General features: G+C 42.3%; 1 protein-coding gene across 1 annotated transcript; it reads left to right on the forward strand.

The window, feature by feature from the left end:
- The first annotated feature begins 5,289 nt into the window (after positions 1-5,289).
- Positions 5,290-17,285, forward strand: SHCBP1 (SHC binding and spindle associated 1). Its single transcript, XM_066327922.1, has 13 exons — positions 5,290-5,416; positions 5,908-6,096; positions 6,650-6,765; positions 7,380-7,588; positions 8,386-8,478; positions 9,207-9,440; positions 9,546-9,711; positions 10,964-11,084; positions 14,006-14,137; positions 14,971-15,089; positions 15,719-15,805; positions 16,230-16,371; positions 16,601-17,285. Exons 1-13 carry the CDS (start codon positions 5,305-5,307, stop codon positions 16,918-16,920), a joined length of 2,040 nt encoding a protein of 679 aa, XP_066184019.1. The 5' UTR covers positions 5,290-5,304; the 3' UTR covers positions 16,921-17,285.
- Positions 17,286-26,673: the final 9,388 nt, after the last annotated feature.

The raw sequence follows: 26,673 nt of genomic DNA on the forward strand, positions 1-26,673 counted from the left end.
CAGAAACCCACTGGCAAGGGTTTGTCAGAAATCACTTCAGGCTAATTCATCTCTCTTCTGACACACTCCAGTAGCTAATTTTTAAGACCTTAATCTGTCATTACTATACATTGGTTGTCAAGATAACAACACAGCTGTCCTCTGGAAAAAAAGAAAGTACTTCAACTATCACAAAATTATAGGAGAATTGCTTTTAAATAGCCATGTTCAAAATTTTAACTGAGATGAAAAGAAGTATAGATCAAAACAACATATCCCATCTCCAACAGCTGCATTCTGTTGCATCATTAGTAAATTTAATTTTGTTTTGTTTACAGTGAATGAAGAGGTGCAATGATCATGTAAAATCACTAGTGCAAGTGATTTTCATTCTCTTCAATCATGCCTTCTTCCTGACATAATTGTGCCTAACTATCTGTTGCGTTCTGCATCTGGTGTTATCATGATTTCATCTTTACATTTAATCACTGCATCTTAGCTATTCTTTCAAAGATGTGGTCAGCAGCTCTAAAGGGGCAGGAAGTTGAGGATTCAGTAGTGGCAATGATGCCAGTGAAAATTTTGACAGTAGTAAGGCAAAAACCAGCATTCACTCTGTAATACAGTGCTAAATGCCTGATACATGAATTTCATAGCATTAGTCATAAAGCTGAAGCCTGTTTACAGTTTCTGGTTTTGCCCAAGGTCTCTATTTATTCCCATCAATTCTGAATTTCAACATCTGTTGGAAAAATCTGCCTTCCTATTGTTTATCTCCAAATAAACGAAAGATTTTGTTGTGGGCTGTGTTCCTATTGTGCTCTGCAGTCAGTTAAGGAACACCTTGCATGAGCCTTGTTTTATGTCTCTGATGCTCCTGACACCTTTGAGCAATCTCAAAAAAAGCTTCCTGGCTCTTTTAATGCCTTTCCCCAGAGAGATTAGTATCTGAAGAAGGGGCCTTCCCAGTCCCAAGGGAACGTGGTCAATAAATTGCTCTTCTGTTGCAGGTGAGTCTTAGTCAGATACTCTGCATGAACTTGAATTTCCATGATTATGCAGAGTCCTACTGTAAATCAGTGTGTAGATTGAAAGTTCCCTCCAGTGAGAGCATCGCTGAAGTGCAGGTACATCTCAATATATGTAAAATCATGAAAAGGAAAGGAAAGAAAGGAGGAAAAAAAATTCCTCCTTTTGCCATCTGACTGGAGAGTGTCTCTGTGGTACAGTGGCTCTGGTGTTCTCTCCTGACTGCTGTTCCATGTGAGACATGGACTGGCTGCCAGGGAAAGTCTCCTCAGAGACAAGGCTCTGCTCCATCTTCTCCCAGCTGCCTCCTGGGCACGGCACTCTGTGCCTCTGACAACCATTGCTGAGCATAACAAAACTGAACTGGCTCCTCACAGCAAGGTTCAGTTTACAAGGTCCGCTGAAACCTGCATTTCTGAAAATTCAGTGGTTGGCAGTACCAGGCATGTTTGTGATTAAGGAAAACACAATGCCCAGCAAGCAAAGCAGTAAGAATTTTGGAAACAGTAAAGTGAATTGCAAGAGAAGAATGGTCTATAAACATGAAAATCCAAATAAGCAATGCTGTTACTGTTTTTTATATATTATAAAGTGGCTGTTAGAACAATCCTAAAGCCAGCCAGTGTCTTCCTGAAGAAGCCAATATTGAGAAGATTCTGTTGAGAGGAAGTTTGAAAAATTTAATTGCTTTCCTGGTACGGATCAATGCATTTATGTTTACAATGGTTTAAGATTATACTGCTACAAAAGAAAATCTAAAGACTGAAGAGTTACCTGTGAAAGAACATCAGTTATCTAACCCAATCTGTAATAATTCAACTAATTAACAGCAATATACAGTTAGGTGACACCATCTATCTCCTGCCATAAAAGTGGTTTGCAAATGCATTACTGAAATGTATGCAGTAAAAAATATTATCTGCATTTTACAGTGCAGAAATGGACGCCTACAAAGACTTCAGTGATTGCCATGGCAACAAAGAAAACGTGTTCCAGAACGAGAAAGGTACACAGGAATATTTTGCTGTCTTACGTAGTGATCTCTTTCTAAATTCTTTTCTTTTGTGCGTAGTTGTTTCTTTCCCGTTGCTGTCACATCTCTGCTGGCTTGGCTCAGGTGCTTATTCCCCACATTTCATAGACATTTTCTGATATACAAGCCTTATATTAGCTAACATTTTTTTCATTGCATGTAATTAAATAATTTGATAATTTGATTTGTAGTTTAAGGTTGCCTTGTACCGAGACATGGTTAAGAAGACACTATTTTAAGACATCTTAAAAGCTGAAATAGTCTACTCTCAAATGAGCTATGTGTATGTCCACAAAAGAGAATTAGTGCCAGTAGTAAATTAGAATTAAGAGGGGTTTTATTTTGGATAAGAACACTGGCCAAAACACGCTACTATTTTTTCTTCAGGTTTTTAAACGGATCAAATTTTCAAGTTGGCATGAACAGACATCAATCCAGTGAGATCAGTGGCACAATGAAGGTCTGGTTGAGAGTGACCAAGCGAGTTTGTTATCCTGAATATACTCCTGTAAATGGGTGGGTTTTTTCATAAGCCCACATATGGAAGGCTGAGATGTCCTGGCCCTGTTGTCTGCATGCTCTTACCTGTAGTAACCGGAGCCACCAGAGCTGCACTGCGGGGAGCTGAGGCTCCTCTTACCCAGTGGGGTGTGTTACCATCAGGCTTTGAGCCTCCACAGCCTCACTGACGCCTCTGTGGCACCTGCATTGGAACTACTGTGATCTGATTGCTCCTAATGTCTGAGACACCCAGGTAAGTCAAATTCCATATGTGTGGTCTGTTTTACCATTGTGTTTCTTCAGTTAAAACTGCTGTAATTAATTAAAAAGACAATTAATTATCTTTTAGTAGTAAGACACTACTTCCTCTCTGCATTTCCTGAGGTTTATGGAGCTGCACTAGCATTTGTTTCTGTAAAGCAATTAATGACCTCTGATTTTCAAACTCTATTTGTTGTGTCAAGTTTTGAAGTGGAGGCCTATTTCAGATTTCAAAAGACAGAGTTCTGCATATGAGCATCCCTCACTGTTTTAATATTTCAAGGGAAACAACAGGTGAAAAAATCTATTTGGGGCTGAAGATAAGGCTGGAGATTTTAGAAACATCTCAGTGATTCATCTCATTCACAGGAGCAACAGCAGTGAGGTTTCATTTAAAAGTGTGAGAGCTGAGAACAGAGTGTGAAGGCAAGCACTTTCTCTTCCACCTCTCAGAATCAAGAGTGTCAATGTTCCACGTAAAATATTGCCAGTCCTCTGAACTTCACACAGGTCTGGTCAGCCTTACACAAGAAAAAAATCAGCTTGGGAAAAAGTGCAAAAAAGAGTAGCTGAGGTAAGTGGAAAGTGTGCTGTCCAAAAGGAGACTGTGACTTGCCAGATGAGGTTCAGGAAAGCACTAATTCATGCTCTAATAAAGCACTAATAAATTGGATGGATAAACATTGTAGGGAGAAAAATAACTGAGTTCAACAAAATAACTCTTAGTCTGCACTCTGCCTGCACAAGCAAGCTGAAAAGTGGAAGTTTTCCAACAAGGGCTGTTTCTATTTCCAATATGAGAGGAAGGAAACCAACTGCAGAGGAGTTTTTTGACCAAATGGAGCATATTATGTCTGTGACACTTGGAGCAGCAATCACTGGCTCTGGAAATCAACTGCCAGGGCTGTGTTTCTTTGAAGTAAAACAGCTCTTTTACAAGGATTGGGGATAATCAACCAAACACTCTGCAAGTCTTATAAAATGGAACACAATCTTCCCCCAGCTATTTTGTAAACAAAACAAATAGGGGTGAATGGGTTGTCCTGATCTCAATGTTGTGCCAGTGTTTCACCTTGGTGAGAAGGAGCTGGTCTTCCTACTGTAAGCCCTGAGGAGCTCCTGAATTCATTGTACCTGTTTAGAGGAAAAATAATAGAGACATATAAGTATGGGAACTTCCACAGCCATAACATTATGGTTACATCGTTACTCATCCACCAACACCCTCAAGTCTTTCTCCCCAGGAATAGTCTCAGCCCATTCTCTGCCCTGTATCTGTGCAGAACCTTGCACTTGGCTTCGTTCAAATGTATGAGGTTGCCCAAGAGGCCCCTTTCAGTCTGTGAAAATCCACTGGATGGCATCCCTTCCCTCCACTTAATTACTTAAAACGTGCCAGCCTAAAGACGCTTTATTTACAGACACGCTCTTCTCTGAAAGCCTGACCTTGCCAATAAGTTGTTGGGAGGGATTGAGATGTTTAACTGTAATTTTGTAACTAATTGTGATAGGTGACAACTATATGTGTATGGTTAAACACCCATGCCCAGTATAATGGTTAAATTCTGACAGCATTCAACAGAAACCTCTTGGGCACTAAGGCATTCTCTTCTCAGGTTATGACGGGCTAAGGTCGGTTTCAGCGGGCCTACGGGAACTCCTGCTCGGGTCACGTCGGGAAGGTTTGGGCTGTCTGTGTTCTCGGAGCTGCGGCTGCCGAACCAGCGGCAGTCGGGGAGCGGACGGGGAGCCGCTGGTCGGAAATCCAAGGCGGCCCTCTCGTGGCCGCTGCTCTTCCGGAGCGATTGCTTTGGCTTTGAGCCCCATGGCCCCGTGTAATCACAGCTGGAAACACACGGAGTGGCCTCAGGAGAAGCGCTGGGGCATGAAACAGACCCGTGTTTTACATTTTGGTCAGGTGTTTTCTGTATACGAACCGGCCGGGGCTGGACGAAAAGCGGGGCTCCCCGGGCTCCAGAGAATTCCGATCTGTTAGTCGTGGGCCGGGGTTTTAGTTCGTTTACCTACTGTAGATTTTTTTTATTTTATTTTATTTTATTTTATTTTATTTTATTTATTTAATTTTTTTTTTGGCTTGGCCTCTCCTTCTCTCCATGCGCTGTCGGCAGGGCCGGCAGCATCCCCGGCCCCCAGGCTGTGTGTGGAGCCTGTGCCGGCGAGCAGGGCCGCCCGTTGCCGGCGGGCCCGCAGTGGTGCTTGGGCTGGGCTGGGTTAGGTTAGGCTAGGCTGGGCTAGGCTGGGCCGGAGGGGCAGCTCCGGCCGCTCCCGCCCTGCTCCGCAGCAGACCCTGCCACGCACGGGCCGGCAGCGGCTGCTTGAGGGCCCCGCGCGCCAACGGCCGCCGCTCCCGGCAGCCAATCAGAGCGGGGCGCTGCCTGCCGGGAGCCAATGAAGGAGCGGCGCTGCCCTGCCGCGAGCCAATGAGGGCGCGGCGATGCCGCACGGCAGCCGCCCGGGCGGTTTGAAGCCGAGCGGGCGGAATGGCGGAGCTGCGGCCCCCGGGACCGCGGGGGGACGGCCGTGACTCCCCGGCCGCAGCCGCAGCCGCAGGCGCCGGCCCCGGCCCGCGGGACAACGCCGAGCCGGCTGAGGGTACGGGCTGCGTGTGTCTGCGGGGAGCCGGGAGGGAAGGGCAGCCCGCGCTCGGGCGGTGCCCGCGGGATGCAGCTGGCTGTGGGGCGGTCAGTCCGTTCGGAACCCCCGCGGGCCGGGCCTCGGGCAGGGGAACCCCCGCTTGGCTGGACCGCAGCCGCCCCCCGCCTCGGGGCGTGGGCACCGGGCTGGAAACGAGGGTAGGGTAGGGATGGCTGTGGAAATCAACGCTAAAATGTGGTGGGTTTTTTTTTCCTTTTAATCGTGAAGTTCGGGTGCGTTTCGTAGTGCCTGTCATGGGCGCTGAAATGGGCGTCCCGGAACCGTATTTGGGTTTGAAACGCTTTACCAAGGGTAATTTGAGACTTGCTGTAGAAGGCAGGTTCATGATAGACCTTGGGCTGGACAGGAGATCCTTGGGAATAGAGGAGTGAGTGAGTGGTTGAAGTGACAGTTTGTGGGGTTTGCTTTACTCCCGTTCCCCTTCCCAGAAGTACAACGGGAAGATGCTGAGAGCGATTTGAGTGCTGACTCCTGGAGTGACTATGGCAGTCGTGACAAACCAGGGACCATTTTGAGCAGGACTGTGCCAGACGGGAACGTGCTGTTTCCGGATATTTTTCACACCGATCATCTTTTGTTTTACGAGCGATTCAGAGCTTACCAGGATTATATCTTGGGTAAGTTATTTTTTTTCAGGGTGTTGGTTTTCTTGTAGTGACTTTAAACAATTCAGTTTAAGTGAAGTCAACTGTATACATTGAGCTATGAGATGCTTTTAATAACGGGGGCTGGAAAAGATACAGTGTCCTGCTGTTACTTACGCTGTAACCTCAGTTACTCTAGCTGGTGGAGCAGGAGGCAGTAATTTTGATATAAGTAAATAAAATGTGAATGATGCAAAGGCAGAATTGTTAGGAAGCAGTGGATTCTGTGCCTTGTTTTAGCTGGTCTTCCTAAAATTTTTTTTGTGTATTGTAAATCTGTGTAAGATAAGGCACAGGTTATGTATTTAGTACCATTGGCACTGCAACCTTCAGTGTCTGGAAGGCTGAGTCCTGGACGTCTTTCAGAGGAGCACAAGCCACCAAAAATCCTGGTGGTTGTCATGAGCATAACAAAATGAAGTCCCACTTTAGAGGTTTTCAGTTGTGTTGACTTTCACTTTCCAGTGATCTGGAGGACTTTTCTTCCACTTCTTGAATAAATGTAGTGTCTTCAATTTCTTCTTAGCTGACTGCAAAGCCTCTGAGGTGAAGAGGTTCATAGCTGAGTACCTGGAGAAGGTCCTTGAGCCCTCTGGCTGGCAGGCCATCTGGCGCACTGATGTGTTTGAAGTCCTTGTTGCGGTGAGTGGGTTGCTGCTGCTCAGCCATTTGTCTCCACTTAACAAAATTTACCTCTCTAACAGACCTTTTGAAGTCTCTCAATGTCCAGGCCATACATCTTAGATGTTCAAACTTGCAGTTCCATCACGTGGTTGAGGAGGGAGAAACTTCATGGCCCTCAGATCTTATGTGTCCAGTGACAAAATGGGTTTCATTGTCCCAGAGTGTCTCTCAGGATTGTCTGTATTCTGTGGGCACTTCGAAAAATGAGCCTCAAAGGAGTCCCAAAGGGCTGTGAGGTATCGATTCGTTTGAGTCTGAAGATACTGCTTTTGCCAATTTTTAAAAACAGCAACACAAAATAAAAGCGGGGGGGAGAAGCAACTTACTGGCCTTGTTATGAGGGATTGAATGAAGGTTTGGCTGCGGAGAAGGCTCTCTAGCTGTGGGATGGTGAGAAGCTTAACTCTGGCTTATCACTTCAGCTGAGGAGATGGCCTTGGCTGTACGGTGCCATTTGTGTTGGTTTGTGTGGGGTCATTTGGGACCTGCACGGCCCTGACTGAGTCATTCACATTCCCCTCCCTCAGCTGGATCTGCAGTCTGAAGGATTTTGGGGCTGTTTGTTCCCGCAGGTGGTTGGTGTGAATTTCTCGGCCCTGAAGGCAGTTGTGCAGCTCAGTGAGCCATTCCTGTGCGAGTCCCAGGACAGCAGCTTTACCCAGGAGTGCATGCAGGAGCTCCTGGAGCTGAAGGAACATCAGATCCTGCTGCAGGAGCTGTGGGTGGTGTATGATGAGTCAGGAGAGTTTGACCAGACAGCACTAGCCATAGAGCATATCAGGTAGGACAATTGCACCCTGCTGGTTCCCAGTGGGTCCTGTCCTGATTCTTGGGCTGTGCTGGCAACTCCACAAGCCAAGCTTTCCAAAGTCAATCTGATAACTGGTGCTCTGAGGAGACTGCTTCCCCTCTCTTTTTCACCCCAGAGTTCCTTGGACCGTATCACTTGTAGACTAGTACACTGTTCTTTCTCTTCAATAACATTTTGGCGATTTTTTCTTTTTTTTGGTCTCATTCTTCTTTCTGCATTTTGCCTCTTCCTCTGAATTTGCTCCTTATTCTTTAGGTGTCTCTTCACATATCCTGGTGGTTTTTTTTTTCTTTTTTTTTCTTTTTTATCATCTATCTCTTTTCCACCTCTTTTTCTTTCAGGCACTACATGCTGTTTGAAACCTCTCTACAAATAGGCTGTAGAACTGGACCAAAAAAGCTAAAACAGGTGGAATGACCTACATTGTCAGAAAGAAAGCTTAGCTGAAGGGTGATTGGCCAAAACCAAACAACCCAAAAGCCTCAGAATCTGAAGAGTGTCAGTACTGCTTTTCAAAATCAGGTTTTAGCTGTTCACTCCCTTTTGAGGAAGTAGAACACAGGATATTATGAATTTTGAGCTTAGACACACAAAATAAAACTTTATGCAGGTAAGCAAGAGGCAGGAAAGATGACTGTGTGTACTGAGCAGGATATGGGACAGTAATATGAACTTAGAGAGAGAGGTGGTGCCTTGAGGTGAATTCTCAAATAGGTTACATTGTGTTTCCAGTGCTGTTGACTCTGCTCTCCTATTTGCTTCCAAAGGTTCTTCTACCGGTGCATCTGGAGGACGTGGGACGAGGAGGAGGAGGATGAGTTTGATTACTTTGTGCGGTGTGTGGAGCCCCGACTGAGACTGTGAGTGCAGCACCTTTGCTGTTCTTGGGGCAGAACCACTGGAATGTGTGATGTGGGAATAGGGACTCACAGTTAGGTGTAAAAAGCCCCTGTTGACTTGTAAACCAAAGCAAGCTTGTTCTAACAGCATTTACTGTCTGCTGGTCAAAGTCTTGTATGGAAAGAGAATGCAACTGAGGCTGCCACTTGATTTCAGAGCCTTGGTGTTCCATCAAATGGTGCCCCAAACCCAGCAATAGCCACCCTCACACTGGTATGACTTGTAATCCTAATAAAAGCTGGGCGTGGAATGCTCCATTCTTTACCTCTGGGCATAAAATAAAACCCACAACAGAGCTGAATGTAAACAAAAACTCATAAATTGGTCATTCGCCAGGAGGAATGTGTGTGAATCTTTCTCAGTCTTTCTAATAAATGCTTAGATATTACCTTCTAAATTCTTACTCTTTTTTATGGCTATGCTTATGCCTTTTATTTAGGGTGAGTTTCTGTCAGTTGTAGACAGTCTTTCAAGGTGGGTGGGCAGCTGTTTAGAAAGTACAATGTTTGTGTCTGTTAAGATTTTCTGGTTTTGCTGCTTTCAAATAAAATAGAGCAGTATTGATGTAGACTGCAGAGAGCCTTGACTCAAGTACTGCTGCAGAAGTCCTCAGGTTCGGTCCAGCCTCATGTTTGGTCTTTAAGGATTGTGGATGTGCCATGTGCTGACCCCTTGCTCTGAACTGCAGGCACTACGACATCCTGGAACACCGGGTGCCTTCTGGGCTGGTAGTGGATTACCAGAACTTGTTGTCTCAATCTGAAGAGCTTTATGAGAAGTTTTTAAGTGTGAGGAACAGCATCTCAAGCAATGATTCGGACTCGGAAGCAGAAAACGTTTCCATGGTGGAAGGACTAAAATTGTATGACAAAGTGGAGCACTTAAAACAAAAGCTGAAACTAATTGAGAATCCTCTGCTGAGGTAACTGTGGGTTTGGGCAGGGAGGGGGCTCCTAAGGGGAATCTCAGAACTCAGAGGAGGCGCTGACTGAAGGAAGAGCTGCTGGCTCTGTTGCTCTTGTTGCAGGTACGTGTTTGGTTACCAAAAATACGGCAGCCTCCAGGCTAAAGGACTGAGACCAACGGGTGCCAGGGTCATTCATGTTGTGCCCTGGACCATGACAGCAAGTCTGCTCCACATGCTGGCAAGGGACAAACTTTGCCCAGCATCTTCTGAAGACTTGGAAATACAGGTGCAGTAGCAGGAATTTTCTGTCTGCTAATGGTTTCTCCTCTCAAGAGACAGTGTGGAATAATAAGTTAATTTACCATGTGCAAGATGCAACAGTGGTGGGATTGTTTTGTCATTAAAAAGAAATCACTGTAATTTAAACAGTAAGTGGAAAAATTGGATGATTCAAATAATTTTTTAATTCATTTGTAATATTTGTGCATGTACTCTATACAAGCAGCTTCCTGTGTGCAGGAAATGAGATGAACCTGAAATAATTCTACAATGAAACATTGTAGGGCACCACACTTGAATTTAGTTTTGAAATGCCTGTGTCTCTTGATGCTGCTGATAATGATCTTGAGTTTGAAGGAAGAAGTGTAGTTTTCTCACTTTGGTGCTGTGTAGGAAATACATTTATTTTAGGAGCAGTCATGTTTAGTTTTAGTGAATTCAGGCAAGACTTGCTACTTCAGCAGTTAAGAAGAGGCTGAGTTCCTTGGACCCAAATGAAATGGTTTTCTGTATTCTGATCATGTTCATGAATTACAGATTGCCAAAATGGAGCCATGGGAAGGTCCTGGAGTAACTTTTAGGCTATAAATCTGAATTTCTGACTTTGCAGCTGAAAAAGTGCTCTTATTATGCTTACCCTGGAATTTTCTGGGAAGCAATAAATATGTAGTTTTTATGTAGTTTGTCACCCTTCAGTATGGAATCCCTCAGTAATGTTTGTGGAGGGCATCAGCCTGCCCTCGTTATCGAGGAAAAGGGTCTTGTTATTTACCAGTGTGGTATCTGAACTCTGTTTTGAGGGTGACTTGTACCAGGAGCAAACACAAGAGTGTTCAGACCATCTCTGTTCTACTTGCTGAATTATTTGGGTTTTATTTTCTTTACCTTCTGTCATTTATTTCTTCATGGCAAATTCATGGCAAGTCACTGAGGCACAATTGAAGTGTTGGCCTGGAACGAAGGCCATAGTGAAATTTGGTTTGGGGTGCATATGCTCCTTGATCTGTGTGTTCCCCAGTTTTCTGCTGGGAGGAATGGGCATGACAGAAACTTCAAAGTAATGTGTTAAGACTGGTTTTGTCTGCAGAGGGCTACAATTCTTGAATTCAAAGTAGAAATTTTGTGTTATCGGTGCCATTGAAAGGATTTCTTTTGAGCAAAAGCAGCAACATTTAACTGAAACCAAACTCTAGAGGCATAAATGGAGCCATTTGTAGAGCATCCTCTGGGAGGTGATGGTATCTTTTTGTCTTTTGCAGTTTCACCGTGATCCCCTGGCAGCTGTAAACGCCTGTTATGAAGGAGACAAAGTCATCATCTGTCCTGGCCATTATTTTGTCGATGGCGTGTTCTCCATTGCTGATTCAATAGAGCTAGAAGGTACAAGGTTTGCTAGTCTAAAGCTCCCTAAACAAGTAAATGGAATGTCTTTAACTAGTGTTGTGTAAATATTTACTCTTTGCAGAGTTTACCAGGAGCATTTGCTTTTTTCTTCGAAGTATTCCTGTTTCTGCTGTAGAAATGTGCCTAATGCAGGGTGGTGTAGTGAGCTGTTTTATTAACCATAGTGCAGATAAACTGCAGATTTTGCTGATTATTAACAAATTTATCATTTCCTCCTACTTGTCTGCATAAATGGTGGTTATATAGGTAATAGAGAGGATTCAACAGAAACCTGAGGGACTTGATGCTTGTAATAGTAGAAACAGAGAAGTAATTCTGAGAGGCTTCTACTAATTTAGGAGTACTTGAGAAATGTCCTTTTTCTTCTCTGCGTGTCTGAATGTGCCTCAGGGACAGCCTGTGAGCCCCACTGCTGGTCCAGCCCCAGGGAGTGCAGGGTGATGGAGCCAGGAGGTTTAGGATTCACTGATGGCACCTGGAGCATGTTGGTGATGCGGGAGCAGGGGCTGCCAGTCTGGCTCTGCAGTGTGTGAAGCATGTGGGTGGAGGAGGGAACTTTTGATTAACACATTTTTTCTGCAGAAACAGACACAACAGATGTGATTTTAGGATTTTTCTTGCAAAATATTTGTGTTTTAAAGACTTCTGCTTTGCCTAGGATATGTTGCTGTGTGTCTCTCACCATTCTTGATTTCTCAGTGTATCCCTTTGCTTTAGGCAGGTACACACTGTTGCAGTGTTATAGTCTGTTTATCACTGGGGCTTCTGCAGCTGTTCAGATACTTATTTAGTTGCATTTTTCTCTTGTCAAAGCTTCTTAATGAGAAGAAGGCTGAGAGTTTAATTTCCTGCTGTTCTGGACTTTTATTTTCCTCGCCCTTCTTGTTTTATGAGTAATTTTCTTTCTTGCCCATCTCCTGTGTGTGTTTGATTTATACAAACACACATTGTGATAACCAGTGCACCTGCAGGACAAGGGACCTCGATAAAGTGCTCTATTTATCTCAAGAATGACATTGTTCTAAAATTGTGTGTGGTGCTATTTATTGCTTTTCTAGCTCTGAGGAAACTGAAATACAAATGGTGCAGTAGCACACATTAAAGGACGAGCTGCTGCTCTATTTTAAGAAGCAAGGCATATAAATATGTATTTTTAGTACAAACCATGCTCTGAATAACAAGTACTTGTCAGGTATTTAATCTTCTTATAAGGACTCCTGTTAGATAAGGTGTTATAGCAGAAGGAGCAGCCAGGAACATTTGAAGTAGGAGCATCAAGACAAACTTTGCTGGCACTAATCTGAGCAGCTGGCTAATTTGGTGGCTTTTTTGGGATGGAGAGGTGACTCATGGAAGATATGTCACTTTGCTTAGTAGAGCTTCTATTTTTTCCCAGCCACTGTACAGTCAGTACTAAGGTTGAAAGTAAAAAACTTACAGGAACTAAATAAGGTTAAAACAGTAGCAGCTGCAGGAAGTCATGAGAAAGATACCTTGCATGCTTATCAAAAAGATGTTGCAAAGGCCCCTAAGAACTTCCCTTCTGCTTTTGCCATAGTGGTTCCAGCTGGCTGGGAACCTGCAGCATCAGCCCTTCTCTGCCTGTGCTCAGTGGCAGTGGATGACAGTGGCCTTTGGCTGCTGTGGAGCCCCTCAGGCAGGGGCACAGCCCTGCTGGGGAGTGAGCACCACTGGGCAGCAGCTGAATCTCCCTTCATTCCGGAGCTGCTGCTTCAGAGGTGAAGTGTAAAGCAAGCTAAAGGCACAGTTAGAAAACTGCAGGCACTCTGCAGGACAATAATTTCTAAAACTCCTGCTTTGGATCATAACATCTTTCTGTAGTGGTGAGAAGTTAAACTTTTGCTGTCCTGTGGTGCCCTTTTTACATGCTGGAACTGCCCCATGCCACCTCCTCTTCAGGGGAGACCATAAATCAGTGGCAGTGGGAAAAGGCTTCTAGGTAATATGTGTTGAAGTATCAATCACTTAACTTTGCATTAAATTGCCTGTCTTGAAAACTTTGTGCCAACTCTTGTTCAAAGGTTTTCATTTTGGTTTTAACCTTTCTGCTTGCATGTGGCAGTATTTATTTATTTATGTACTTGGTTAAAAGCTGGCATCCTGCTTGGGCACTTCTTATCTGTGTGTGCTTTCAGAAAATGATAGGACTCATGCTGCTTTAATGGATGTTACATTATTGCTTTCCTTATCATGATTCTTGTCAGTGACAAGCAATAAAAGCTTTACATGCTCGTAAATTTTCCTGTAAGTGCTTAAATGCTGACAACTGTGGATGGCTTAGTAAATCAATGTTGGCATGTGCTTGTGAAAGCTGAATTAATCTGGAAGCCTGTGCAACACAGGAACACTGAATTTTCCCCCAAATTCTGTGTAAACAGGGAAGCTGAATGAAGCATGCCAACAATATCAAGTCTTTTGCACTTTTTTTCCTCCTGTTGTGGTGTGACTGTTTTTCCCTCTGTGTTCTTTGGGACCTCTGCTTGCTGTAGTGAACTTCTGTCCATTGAGAGCAGACTGGAGATGCCTGTGTCCCCTCAATTCCTGTCTCCCCTCTGCTCCGTTGGTAACTTTTGGGAATGAGAACTTTGACGTTGGCAAATGTGAGCTCAGTTACCTATTCGTTCAACTTTCTCAGATAACTTTGCATTTTGTTGTGTGCCATTTAAATAAGATAACTTTTGAATTTAGTTTGGAGTGCCTGTACTTTGGCACAGAGGGCATGTGAGGTGTGCCTGGCCACTTGTTAAGAATCCTATTCAAGGTATTAAAACATCAAGCTCTAAACTTCTGTCATTGATTTAAATGTCTGTTGTGTACTGAGCACCTTGTTGTCACCAGATATTTTCTGAGTTTGTGCCCTTCTCCTCTGCTCTTAGGCTATGGGCTGCCAGATGATGTCGTGATAGAAAAACAAGGGAAAGGAGACAACTTCTTTGACTGTACAGGAGCCAATATAAAGATCTCCAATTTGAAGTTAGTACAGCATGATGCTGTGGAGGGGATTTTAAGTAAGTATAAAAGCATCTTGACCTTTGTGTGACTCTTTCATAATTAGTGTTAGAATTAAAGCTGGGGGCCTGCGTTGCAATTTACCAAAATGTCATAGAGAGAAGCTCTATAGGTGTATATATTGAGTCTTCCCCCTCCTTTTTAAAAACCTGTTTATAATGTGGACATCAAAATAATTTCTGTTTGCACTTTCAACCTGTTGTGGCTCTTGTGCTTTATTCTTCTACTGGGTTGAGATCATTAACTTGATCATTGTCCTGTTAAGGCAGCCTGGCTCTGAGTGCAGCACAGCCTGTGCCTGGAAAAGGAGACAGTTCATTCCACAGAGGAGCCCCCATGGCAATATTTGGCTGTAGCTGACCGCAGCCAGTGCTCCTCTCAGGAACAGCACATGCTGTAGGAGTGCTGTCTCAATTGTATCTGACGAGTTTATTGGCTGTGCCCTTGTCTTTGCAGAAGATGCCAACTAATATTTTTCCTCAACAGACATTTGGGTTTTAAACATGTTAAAATGTTTATTAACACTTGTATGCATGTATTTAATATCTTTTGAACCCAGAAATCCTTTAGGAATGTAATGCAAAGAATTATTGCTGTCATAAAACACCCCCAAACCTCTAAGACAAATCTCCAACCAGTGCTCCCTTGCAGCAGTGTCCCTGCTTAGTCCAGATAAACAGCATGAGCTCAAACCACACATGAGCAAATGAGTGAATTGAACTTGAAGTGGATAAACTGCAAGTACCACACTGCAAAGCTGCTGCAAGGCTGTAGGAGGGGTTTGTCTTTGCAGAAGTGGCTCATCCAGCAATAATTGTTTCTGTGTATGCAGATGTCCATCATGGGAAAACCACACTGGAGAATTGTGTGTTACAGTGTGAAACCACTGGAATAACAGTGAGGACATCAGCTGAGCTACTGATGAGAAACTCAGATCTCTATGGGGCAAAGGTACACACTCATTCTTAACTTTGACTTTTTTCCTAATTTAAAAGAAAGATTTCCCTTTGGAAATAGTGCAGGCAGTCACCGGGTGGCTTCTGTTGCTCTGGAGAAAACCTTTACAAATTCGTTTTGGGCAGTTACATGTTACTGAATCAAGATTGGTCCCAGGGGTCTTGTAGCCTCTTATCAAATGTAGCGAAATGTCCCAGGCTGATTTGTGTGTGATGATAGAAAAATGATGCAGTAACATCTTACAGAGAGATGCTAAACACAAAAATGGACTCTAATTTGGCTGTTTTGAAAAATGATGGGGCTTGAGTTATTGAGAGGGATGACTAAGGCACAAGCAAGTAAGGCAAGGCTGTTCAGCTACCCTTCAGTAGGCCTTAATGGCCTCATGCTGTGGGGCCTCAGCCTCCTGTAATGCTGCCTGGGCTGGGTAACAAAGCTGTGGAGCTGGAGGAGTAACAGTTTTGCATTGTGCAAAGTGGTAGATGAGCAGAAAGATATGCCATGGAGCGCTCTAGTTCAATGGTGAGTGTGCCTAAACTACTTGTGAACTGCTACCAGCTTTATCTTGCAGGCTAAAAATGTGCCTAAAGTACTTCTGAACTTCTCCCAACTATATCTTGTAGGGTGCTGGTGTGGAAATCTATCCAGGAAGTGTGTGCACCCTGCTGCACAATGGGATCCACCACTGCAAGGAGGGAATACTGGTCAAGGTCAGTCCCAGTCACAAGGTACTGGTTTGCCAAAAGCTAATCACTGCTGCAATTAGTGCCAGTAGGTTTGGGCTGGCTCAAAACCCCACTGTGCTATGCTGGAACTTACCTGTCACACATGATGCTTGTCTTGGGTTTGCCTTCATCCTTGCTGGATGAACCAGTTCTGCAAAGACAAACTCCTCCTACAGACACCCAGCCTTGCAGCAGCTCTGCAGTGGGATATTTTCATTTTATCCACTCCAGCAGTCACCTAGTTTTATTTCTTATGTGCCAGAAGAAGAAAATTCCTTTCACAATGTCTTTTGTGTAGGCAAATAATCCTGCTCCAGCCAATACAGAGAACTGATTCTACCTAAAACTTGAAGATTTTTGTGTCCCTTTAGCTGGACATGATGTGTTAGATTTCTCTTTTGTTTTGTAGAACTTCTTAGATGAGGATTATGAGGTTCCCAAGATAGCCATGATTAATAATATGATCCACAATAATGAAGGATATGGTGTGGTCCTGGTTAGACCAACGATACCCTCTGAAATGAAGGATGCTTCAGCACAGGAAACAACAGGTACTTTTCTGTTCCTAGAAAAACTTCTAAAACTACTAAGTCTAGTGTACCCAGGTTTTTGGATTGCATACTTCATAACTTGTATTTGAAATCCATGGCTGTCATGGAGTACTTAACCAAAGAGTGGGATGGGTTGACAGTGTTAAGGTTCAAGAAAATGAATTCCAGGATTTTTTAATGATGTGGCTGCTTTGCATGACTGTTGATGACATTCTGTTTCCTGCCTTAGCGAACACACAACCTACCCAGGCAGGTGATGAGACAGCCTGTGCAGAAGGCTCCAGGCGAGAGCAACCTGGATGTGTAACTGATGAGTTGGAGCTTTATAAGCGAGCTGAGACTTCTGAACAAACTGAAAACAACTCTGAAATTGCAAATGTACTCGGGGCTACTTCTGCAAAGAAGAACCACATACACAAGAAAAGACTGAGTGAACTGGGATTTACAGAAGCTGATGACAACTTAATGTCACAGGAAATGTTTGTCTCTGTCGAGGGCAATCAGTTCAAATGGAATGGGAAAGGAAGTTTTGGTATCTTTTTTTTCTGACCTGACTGCTGCTGGCATTGCAGTAGGATTTGTACAGTTATTGATTAGGTCACATGCCAAGAGCTGTGCTGTGGTGTTATATTACCCAAGTGTAATCCCTATTAAAGGACTGTGGCTAAAAAAACACACTTGGTTCTTTTGTCTCATCTTCTCCATGCTTTATATCTGCTGTGTGAGCTGTCTTTGTGATGCACGAGTAGCACTTCTTTCCCTTGCACTTCATTTGAAGCCTGGCTCAGCTCTCAACACTGTCTGTCCCTGTTTTTAAAATCAGCTTTATCACCAAAGGGCAGACTGGGTCAGGTTGGAGGGCCCAGGGTGGGTCATCTGGTCCCACCTCCCTGCTCCAGCAGGGCCATGCCAGAGCTCAGAATTGTGTCCAGGATTGTTGTGGAATATCCCCAGTGAGGGAGCCTCCACACCCTCTGTGGGCAGCTGTTCAGTGCTCAGTGCACAGCAAAGTTCTTCCTCATGTTTGGGTGGAACTTCTGGGTACCAGTTCCTGCCTGTTCCTCTTGTCCCATTGCTGAGCCCCAGGAGCACAGCCTGCTCCATGCACTCAGCAATTCTTACTGTATGAATACACCACAGCACTTGGCAAAGGTGGGTGAGTTAGGAGGAGAAATCCCCCTTAGCTCCAGCACTGCAATAAATAAATACCTGCTCTATAGATACTGGTCTGTGGGGATTTATTTCCAGCCTAGCTTTTGGCATCAGGTTCCTGAGCACCTCACATCCACAGCTCTGTACTATGCTACCCTTCTTTGAGTTCCAAAAGTCTGCCTTATGCTGATGATGACACAGAAAGCAAGATACAGGACAAGCAGAGAGAGAATAAAGTTTTACAATATTAGGTCTTGAATTACAAAGCAGCCTTGGAGAGTGCCATCCTTTCACTGCTTCTGGGTGTTGGTGTTTTTAGGGCAGATGGAACTGACTGCTTTTGTCTTTTTAAGTACAGAAGAATCCCTTCCTTTTTGACTTGTTTGATATATAGGGAGAAACTGCAGAAACCTTCTGGCCTTAAGAGGGGATGACAGGAGCTGTGAAAACCTCTGTCTTGCATCTCACCACTTTTCTGGTCTTTGAAGTCATTCCCTTCTGCTCCCTCATTTAGTGGAAACAAACTGTAAACCACAACTGCCTTGAGTATTCCCTGTTCAGATATGTCTATCTTGTGCTCCATTTCCATTCCTGGGGCAGGTTTCATAGATTATAATATTTTTCTTTTTGGCACTGTTTCATGTAGTAATAGATCACTTTTTCAGTTGGTGAAGTTTTGCATTTTATTTTGGACATGAAAATGCAGGCCTGTAATTGTCTCACAGCAGATATATACTTGATGATTTTAATTAGAATAATTAAATTTCAGAGAGAGCAGCTGAATTAGCCAGATTTAAGTTGTTATTTTAATGTATCCATTTATGCATGGACATTTCATTATGGTAAATTTTATTCTGTCTTTTTGGCCATGTATACCAGGCTGACTCTTGCTGTTTGCTGAATAGTAAAGTGATATAATAAATTAATCTCCTGAACTTATAAAATTGCAATTTCTTTCAGATCAATAAAGAAATTTCCAAAACCCCCATACAGATGAACATTGATTTTGTTTTTCCATTAGGTATATGAGGTACTTGTATTTTTACTCCTAATGAAAAATCAATGTCATCATTTCAATGTAAGGTAACTTTGATCATTCCTACTGTTTGAGGATGTTACTCTGCAGTTTTCAATTTAAACATCATCTGTGTTTATGTTCCTTCCCTGACTGAGAATAGTTTCAACAAGCCAATAATTATTTTGGTAGTGCTGTTTTAGAATTTTCTTTGACTCTATTGCTATATTAGCAGGAAAACTTGTCTGAGACTTTTCTAATGTTATGGGGAAATTATACTACAGGCACAGAGGAAATCCTCACTCTGATAAATGTATATTGTAGCACATAAACTGTGATAGAAACCTTGATGAGACCAATTAATATTTATAAGATGCCTTTGTTATGGTGAAAACCACCATTTCTATTCCCAGCCTAATTCCAGGACTAGATAATGTGGAAAGCGGTTTCAGAATCCACCTAGAATTGTGTTTCATGTGATACTTCTTAGATATAATTCCATTATGGCTTGGGGAGCCATTTTCACTTGAACTTTGTCTTACAGGCATTCACTGCCTTACTTTTGCTACTGCAGAAATGCTGTTTCTACAAAACTTTGTATAAATTTTCTGCTTCTGTTTTCCTCTCTGCTGGCTATTGGTCATTATCAGAAGCAGTAGTTTGGCCTTATCACATTGTTTTTTGAAGATGTGATTGCAGTAGAACTAACTATCTGAATTATTTAAGAACATAGCTCGTGGACACCAGTAAAATGTGTTAGAAGTTATATCTGAAGTACAGAACGAATGATTGTTTTATTTCTACAACAGCTCTACAAATAATGGAGAAAAACTCATCCAGTGATGTAAAGAAGAAAAGATCATTAGTAGCCAGTAAGCTTCTAACCTAGGAAGTGTGTCAGGAAATGAGGAAAAAAAGGAAAGTGGAATAAAAGCCTTAGAAACCAGTTATGCCACCAAATGTGGAGAGAAATAAAATAGCATGGTGAACTTTCTTGAAGACAAAATGTTTTAAAGGGATCTTTTCTGACTTTGCATTAAAAGAGTTTGATTTAAATTTATACTAAATCCCTGACTGTACTGTCAGATTATGTGGAGAGTTAAAAATAAAGCTTAGCCTGCTATGAATAATTCTCTATTCTAAATTCTGAGATGCTTCAGCCAAAAGTAGGAAGAAACGAACACAGAACAACTGACATATCTTAGCAGAATGCTGTATGTGCTTTTACTGTGTGCTACTCCCGCCTTTCTTTTGGGAGACCTCATTTTCAAATGAGTTAATAAGGGGTTTAGAATTAACACAGACTAGCATCATAACTTCTTTTGCTTTAGTGTTTTCAAATCCATAAGAAAATAGTGTTTTGGAGTGTATTAATCACATACTGGGGGTAAAGGGGGTGCTTTGCTCTCGTTGGAGGTGCTGCTTTGTAACATGCAAAGTTTTAAATCTGTTATTAATGCTGCATTTCAGCTGTAGGGAAATAGCTGTAACTTTCCTATTTTGCTTCTCCTTAGACTTTAGCAGGAAGGTCTAGAGCTTTTAAGTATATTTTCTTTTTACAAGAAATTCAGGATTTTTAAAGGGGAAACAAAATATCCATAAGAGGTTTCAACTTTCAGATTATCTCCCCAGACAAAACAGGCATGGCAGACTGACTATTGCACATTCTGAGGGCATTCCTAAGGTTTCATTCCAGATTGCAGATGTCCCTCTAATAGGACTTTTATTTTCTCTAAACTCTTTGATTGTATAAAAATGTTTGTAATTTTGGAAAATATTTACTCTGTAAAAGAAACAACACCTAGATGTCTTACAAGTGAATTTAGTGCTGTCTGATATCTTTGACTGACAGCTCTAAGGACAGAAGGCTCCATTTCATTTCCCAGAACAGACACATCATAGAGTAATGACTGTTAAAAATTCAGAGAGAAAATTCAGTCTCTTGCTGTATTCATGGTGGTGCCATGTATTCCATCTGTTCTGCTAATGCAGGCAGTAAAGCACACATCTCTCCTGTGATACAGTGACTTTATTAAGGCAGAGATCTGTCTGCATGTAAAATACGATTACATAAACAATTCATATAGTCTGGGTCTAAGATTTCTGCCAAGCACTTACTGCAGCTGGTTACTATAGAAACAGGCAAAGGAGGCTGGTTTAAATTTGTTACTTCACTGTGTGTGTGGCTTCCTATTTTCTTGTATTTTGCTTCAGATGGGAAACATGCCAATGTAATGTCTCTACACAAACAGTTTAAAGCTGGTGTGAGCCAGTCCCATGGGAATACAGCACTTTTCCCTTGTGTAAATCACTCGTTTGTGGGAATGCTCTGCCCAAGTCCTCTCAGTTCCCTCAGTCATTTTTGTGTGTAAGGCTGTACTGTCAGAAGGTCCTGCATTTGTGCTCCTTCCCTCCTGGAACACAGCTATTAGTTGTGTTTTTTTTTTAAAAAGCCCTGCATTAAATCAAGGTAAACACACCAGGAAAAGTGGATGGACATTAAAAGTGCCTGTAAAGCTCGACAATTACATCTATCAAGACACAGTTAGGGCTTTCAAATTAGGGCACAGAGGAGAAAGGCACAGCAGCTTCATTGACTGAAACAGCACAGCCAGAGAGGAAGGTAGTGAGTAAGGGGTAGGGTGAGTGTCAGTGGAGACAAAGGATGAACATGGGTGAGGGACAATTGTGCTTTTACATTGAGCCTTCTTCCTTGGGAAATACTCAGCAACCAAAAAACCAGACCACAGGAAGGGAAAGAACTTCACAGGTGACTTTGCAAAGCTGTTCTGGGCTTTCCACCAAAGCAGTGGTGATTTTGGACAGCTAAATTGGTCAGTCTTTGTAGCCTGAACAGCTCCTGTGAAATACAGAGTGCCCAATGAGTGCAGGTGTCCTTTTGTGCAAGGGAGCTTGGCACAAGCTGAAAGCAACCACATCCCTGTGGCCCAGGGACCTCATGGCTCTGTTTGGGAGAGGATTTGCTGTAACTGACCCAGCCATACCTTCTTTATTCTATGGGATTCTGCTTCTCACCTGCTAGAAGTGAAAAAGCCCTGAGAAACACTGCCAAATTTATAATTCATTTAGATATCTCACCTGCATACAATGCAATGCAATGCAAAATAGCTCAGTTGTGTAATTAAAAGCTACATTTACTGCACATCAAGTAATTTCTGATCTTTTTGATATGTCAAGATTCTGTGGAAAGTTTCAATTCCTTGCCATCTCTAACAAGTCTCTCCTGTATGTACAGCAGGGAGTGGATGCTGCAGAGGCCTTGAGGTCTCTGTGGTCTTACCTTAACTTTCTACTTCATTTAATCACAGTATTTAATCATAGCACATTAGATTGATTTAAAATTATTATAGCTATCTGGTTAGAAAAAAACCCATTTGTAATGGTAGTACAGACTGTTAACCCAAAGAAGATTATTCTGCAGTATTTGTGCTCCAGCAGATGTTTCTCTTTGATAAGTGCTGCAATCAGTGCAAAGAATAGGGAGTTATATGTCTTTCATGCTGAAATGTGCATGGAAAGCTTTTCCATTTTATTAAAAAAGAAAAAAAGGTTTGTAGGTTTAAAAAAATCCATCTCTACCCTGTGATTCAGAAGATTGGCAGGTGAAAGCTGCCTCCTGATGACCTTACTCATTCAGAAAAAGAACAGGAGTAATTTTCTTCTTCAATAGAAAATCTAACATATGCCTAAAATTCATCTTGTGATTATGATAAATTAGCAATACTGACATGAGCAGTTGCTTTGTTCAGGAGCTGGGGTGCACAAACCTGTAGGAGCTGGCAGAGTGCAGCCCAGGAGCAGAGCTGCACATGTAGCACAGGGAGCCTGGCAGAGGCTCTGCAGCAGCAGTGGCACAGCTCCATGGCCCTGCAGGGACACACACACAATTCTCCCAGCAATCAGTGTGTGTGCAGGACACTATCTACCTAACAAAGCCACTGGATGCTGCTTGCCACCTCTATTCCAGATCATCCATTTCGTTTGGTTTTGGTGTTTCTTTTTTTCTTTTTGACCAAGCTGGACAGAGAAAATTTCCATATTTTCTGCCAAATTGCAGAGAAAAGTTCTGCACAGAATCTTGAGGTATTACTGTCAATCTTTAGCCATACTGATAATAAATTATTCCGTCTTTAATTTCTATCTTCTGGACAATTTGTAGTTTTGAGCAAGTATTTTGCTTCTTACCATATCTTCATTTGGGTTTTCTAGCAGACTCCTGTGAAGAATTCTGTCATGGCTTTTTGTGAGCCTGATCAGGTCCTGCCAGCTGGTTTTTGTGTGGTTTCACATGCCTAATGGTGGCCTGCAGGGAGCGTGGCTCATCCCTGCTTCTTGTGTCTGCCAGAAATCGTCATCCTAATTTTGGGGTTTGTTATTAAACCATTTTATTGGAAACTAGACAAGTTTGAAAGACTGATTCCTTCCAGTTCAAGTATATCATTGGTGTATGGCTGTCCTGATTGTGCTCTCATACTGATATGAGTCCAGGTAAATTTAACCATGGCATTTATTTTGATGCATTATCAACTCTGTACCAGTCAAATTCAATACCTGTGTTTCTGCAGAATTAGTCATCAAAGATCCTTTTTCTTAAGAAATTAGTGGTTGCAAAGCAATTTTTAAGACATAGTTTTGTTAGTTCTGAATCTAATAGACTTCCTCAGATACCAAAGCATAGAAAAAATGAAATTATTTGGGAGTGAAAATCTTTCCCAAAGCTGGGCCAAATCTTCTTGTAGAAATTGGATTATAGATAAGCAAGTGCATTTCTTAAGGAAGCATTGACAAACATTCCACTGCTTAGTTGTGCTTGAATAACCCTGTTTTGTTTTGGTAATTCCTGAGGATTCATGTCTGGGAACATTAAGAACCAAACATGCTCCTTTTCCTCTAGCCTTGGATTCATTCATGCCTTTCATGCTTTTATCCAGGAATGTCTTTGGAGGGTTTAAATAGCTGTAGCCTCAACTCTGAATCACTGGAGGAGAAATGGAGATGAGCAAATGAATACTTAAAAAAACTTGTAGTAGCAAGGATTTTTAAATTGCATAAATTTCACAGGCATTGATTGCTGTGCTTTCAACAGCTATTGAGATATTCATCAACCTGTTCTGTAAGGACTAATCACAATGGAGCAAGGTTGCTGTTTATTTCACTTACAGTATCCCAGGAACCAGTCATTTGCATCCATCTGCTTTTACAGGCACAGTTTATCTTACAGAAAACTTACTGGTTTTTATAGAGTAAGTTGTACAAATTCTATTCATCTGCCTCCTTGTGCTGGAAGTCTTTCCTTTGACCTTGACTTTTCATCAAAACAGAACAAAACCCTTTTCCAAAATGAAGAAATGTACTTTTGAAAGTCCTGTGCTTTAATAATCTGTGTGTGCTTACACTTGATGGTGTTTTTTTTTTTTTTTCCTTAGAAAGTAGTGAAAAATGTCCTGCTCTGATATGAGAGTTTGTCATGTTTTCATTCTCATATTACACATCTCTTTCATTTTATGTGTTTGGATATATTTAGAAACAAAATTAAGGTTGAACAGTAGTTAAGTAATTTCCAATCTATTGCTCTCAGTACAGCCAAATTTTTCAGTAGATACAACAGTGGTCATTCTTGGCCAGAAGGATCCCCAAGGATTACTTTGTGCTGTAGTTTGGACTACAATTCAATGAGACAGCACACATGAAATGCATGAGAGAGAGTAAAAACGTGGGTCTTTTAGCACAGAAGTATTTTTAGTTGCTAATTTTTATTATATTGTCAAACAGCACAATGGAATAAATGATGATGGTGATACATGGTGATGCCACTGGTAATGTTTAATATGAGGTTTTTCTTGCACTGGATACTTAAAGCCTCTTTCTGTGGACAGTTAATCTGCATTAGCTGTGCTTAAGAAAAGAGGATCAGTCGAAGAACTGTCTATTTTAATTGTAATCAATTTAGGAAAGCTTAGAGCACCATATGGGGGAGAGCTCCATCATAATTTGAGCTGCAGATGTACAAAGGAAACACAAGCTAACACCAAAAAATCAGGGACAACTGACCTGTTCTGCAGAAGGATGTAAAGTAAACATGTTTTAGAATGAACAACCTTGTGTTAGAGATGTGATATCCAGCCAGGAAAAAGAGATTTGTGGGAGGGCTGACACTGCCCAGGGTCTCTTGCATATTTGGGTCCTTCAGGACAGTGACAGTCCAAACATTCCCACCCCTGGAGCTGCTGTGGTTTGGTTCCAGCCATTGGGAGCACGTGCACACCTCTCTGGACGGGCTCTGCAATGTGCCAGTGATGGCACAGAAGGAATTTGAGCAGGTTACAGTGGCACAAATTCCTTCTCAGCCTCCCACTGCCTTGGACTCCTGGAGGCTGTTTTCCCTTTCCTTGACAGAGAAACACATGTGCATCATCATCATGCTGGTTTATGCTGGCAAGTGGGTCTGTGCTCCTTCAAGGTGTGAAAGAGAGAAAACGCTCCGATTCTCTGTCCTCTGAGCCGAAGTGCTGATTCCTGGGCTCCACTGCACCTCCAGCTCCTGGCCCAGCACCAGCAGCTCTCCCAATTACAAACATTCTGGTGGCTGCTGTTTCCAGCTGAGAATGGAAGAATGCTGGATAAGGCAGCAACTCAGTGCCAGGAACATCTGGGGTGAAATAGTTTGGACATACATTCTTTTCTGTGCCTTGTGGAACCACCTCAGTCCTGGCAAACAGTCTGACCCACTGCTTATAAGTTAAAACTGGAGGAACATTTTATTTTTTTTTTTTTTTTAATATAACACACACCAATTCAACAGGCAATTTCTATTTGTCTTATGTATTTTTGTGTCCAGGCTACTCTATTATTACCTTTTACTTATACTATTTTTCTTACTGCTGAACATCACCATGAGCCTCTGTTAAAGGTACTACAACCATTTTATTCAGTTAGCAAAGGACATAATTGTCTCCAGTAAGATTTAAGCTTGTTCTTTAAAGCTTAAGTGTTCTCCTAAACTGCTGCCTGCCTGATAGCAATCAGAAATGGATATTCATTGCATCGATTCACCACCTTCAGGAGGATGAGCTTTCTCTTGTTTCAGAGGAAGACTATTTATGAAGCAATTTAATAACAGATATAGATAAAGAACAAAACCATAAAGCTGGGATTTCTTCAGTTACTTTGCTGAAGCAGCCAACATTATATTCTTTCCATTTTAACTTATCCAAGCCATTTCCTTCTGTACCAGTGTAAAAATGCACATACCACTCAGACAAGAACCTTTGGAGAGTCCCCTCTGCTGTAGCCACGCTGTTCTTCTTCACTTAAGCTCTGAAAAACCAGGTTTTATTTGTTCTAACGAAGTGTTTGCCAAATCCATACACTGTCTTACCGCAACTTTCCCACTTGTTTAAATGCTGTTTATATTTCCATAATTCTAGATCTACATTTTTTATGATTTGTTTTTAGTGTTTTATACTATTTGATCGCTTCCTTCAATAAAAGCCAATCCAGTCTCTTCTTGTCGTCCTTGATGGGACCCCTCTTGTTAATCAGGACATTCAGCTGGAAATACTACCCACATGCATTGGGCATGTGAAAAGCTTTCCTAGAATTTCTCAGAACCATAAAGCCCCCATTTAAAAGACCTCACTGAGGTCTGAAAGTCCCTCTCTTGATTTCCAAGTGGTTAAGATTTCAGCTGCCTGTGGCTGGTGCTGTCTCTGTACCAGCAGACATGGCTTAGCTTCTTTTACATGCGCTTTTTTTGTACTTTGGGCAGTGGAACACTCCAGCAGCAGGACAGAGTAGAGTGAAGATGCAGTGAAAGTTCCATATGTATTTGAAACAAATCTCAAAACAAACATCTTTAGAGAACATGCTTGGATTTGGAATGAAATACTCCTAAAATAGCAGCACACACTTCAAGCTTTCTAATTGCTGCCAAAGTGCAATCTGTCACAATACACGTATTACAATATCTCCTACAAATATTTTGAGAGGAAGATGAGAGGCTGAAACAGAATTAAAGAATTATTCTTGTACTATTAACATGTTGGGTGAAGTGTTGGTATGGAAATTCACTGTGGTATCACTCCCCCACCTAGAAGGAATATATAATTACCAGG

Source organism: Sylvia atricapilla, chromosome 12, assembly GCF_009819655.1.
Source record: "Sylvia atricapilla isolate bSylAtr1 chromosome 12, bSylAtr1.pri, whole genome shotgun sequence".
Classification (NCBI taxonomy): domain Eukaryota; kingdom Metazoa; phylum Chordata; class Aves; order Passeriformes; family Sylviidae; genus Sylvia; species Sylvia atricapilla.

What these genes read in the sequence shown, in the direction of transcription:
- SHCBP1 (XM_066327922.1), top strand. Translation starts at nt 5,305, where the DNA reads ATGGCGGAGCTGCGGCCCCCGGGACCGCGGGGGGACGGCCGTGACTCC. An exon ending in GTGGAGCCCCGACTGAGACT is followed by an intron (nt 8,479 to 9,206) that starts GTGAGTGCAGCA and finishes TCTGAACTGCAG; the next exon opens with GCACTACGACATCCTGGAAC. An exon ending in CTGAAGACTTGGAAATACAG is followed by an intron (nt 9,712 to 10,963) that starts GTGCAGTAGCAG and finishes TGTCTTTTGCAG; the next exon opens with TTTCACCGTGATCCCCTGGC.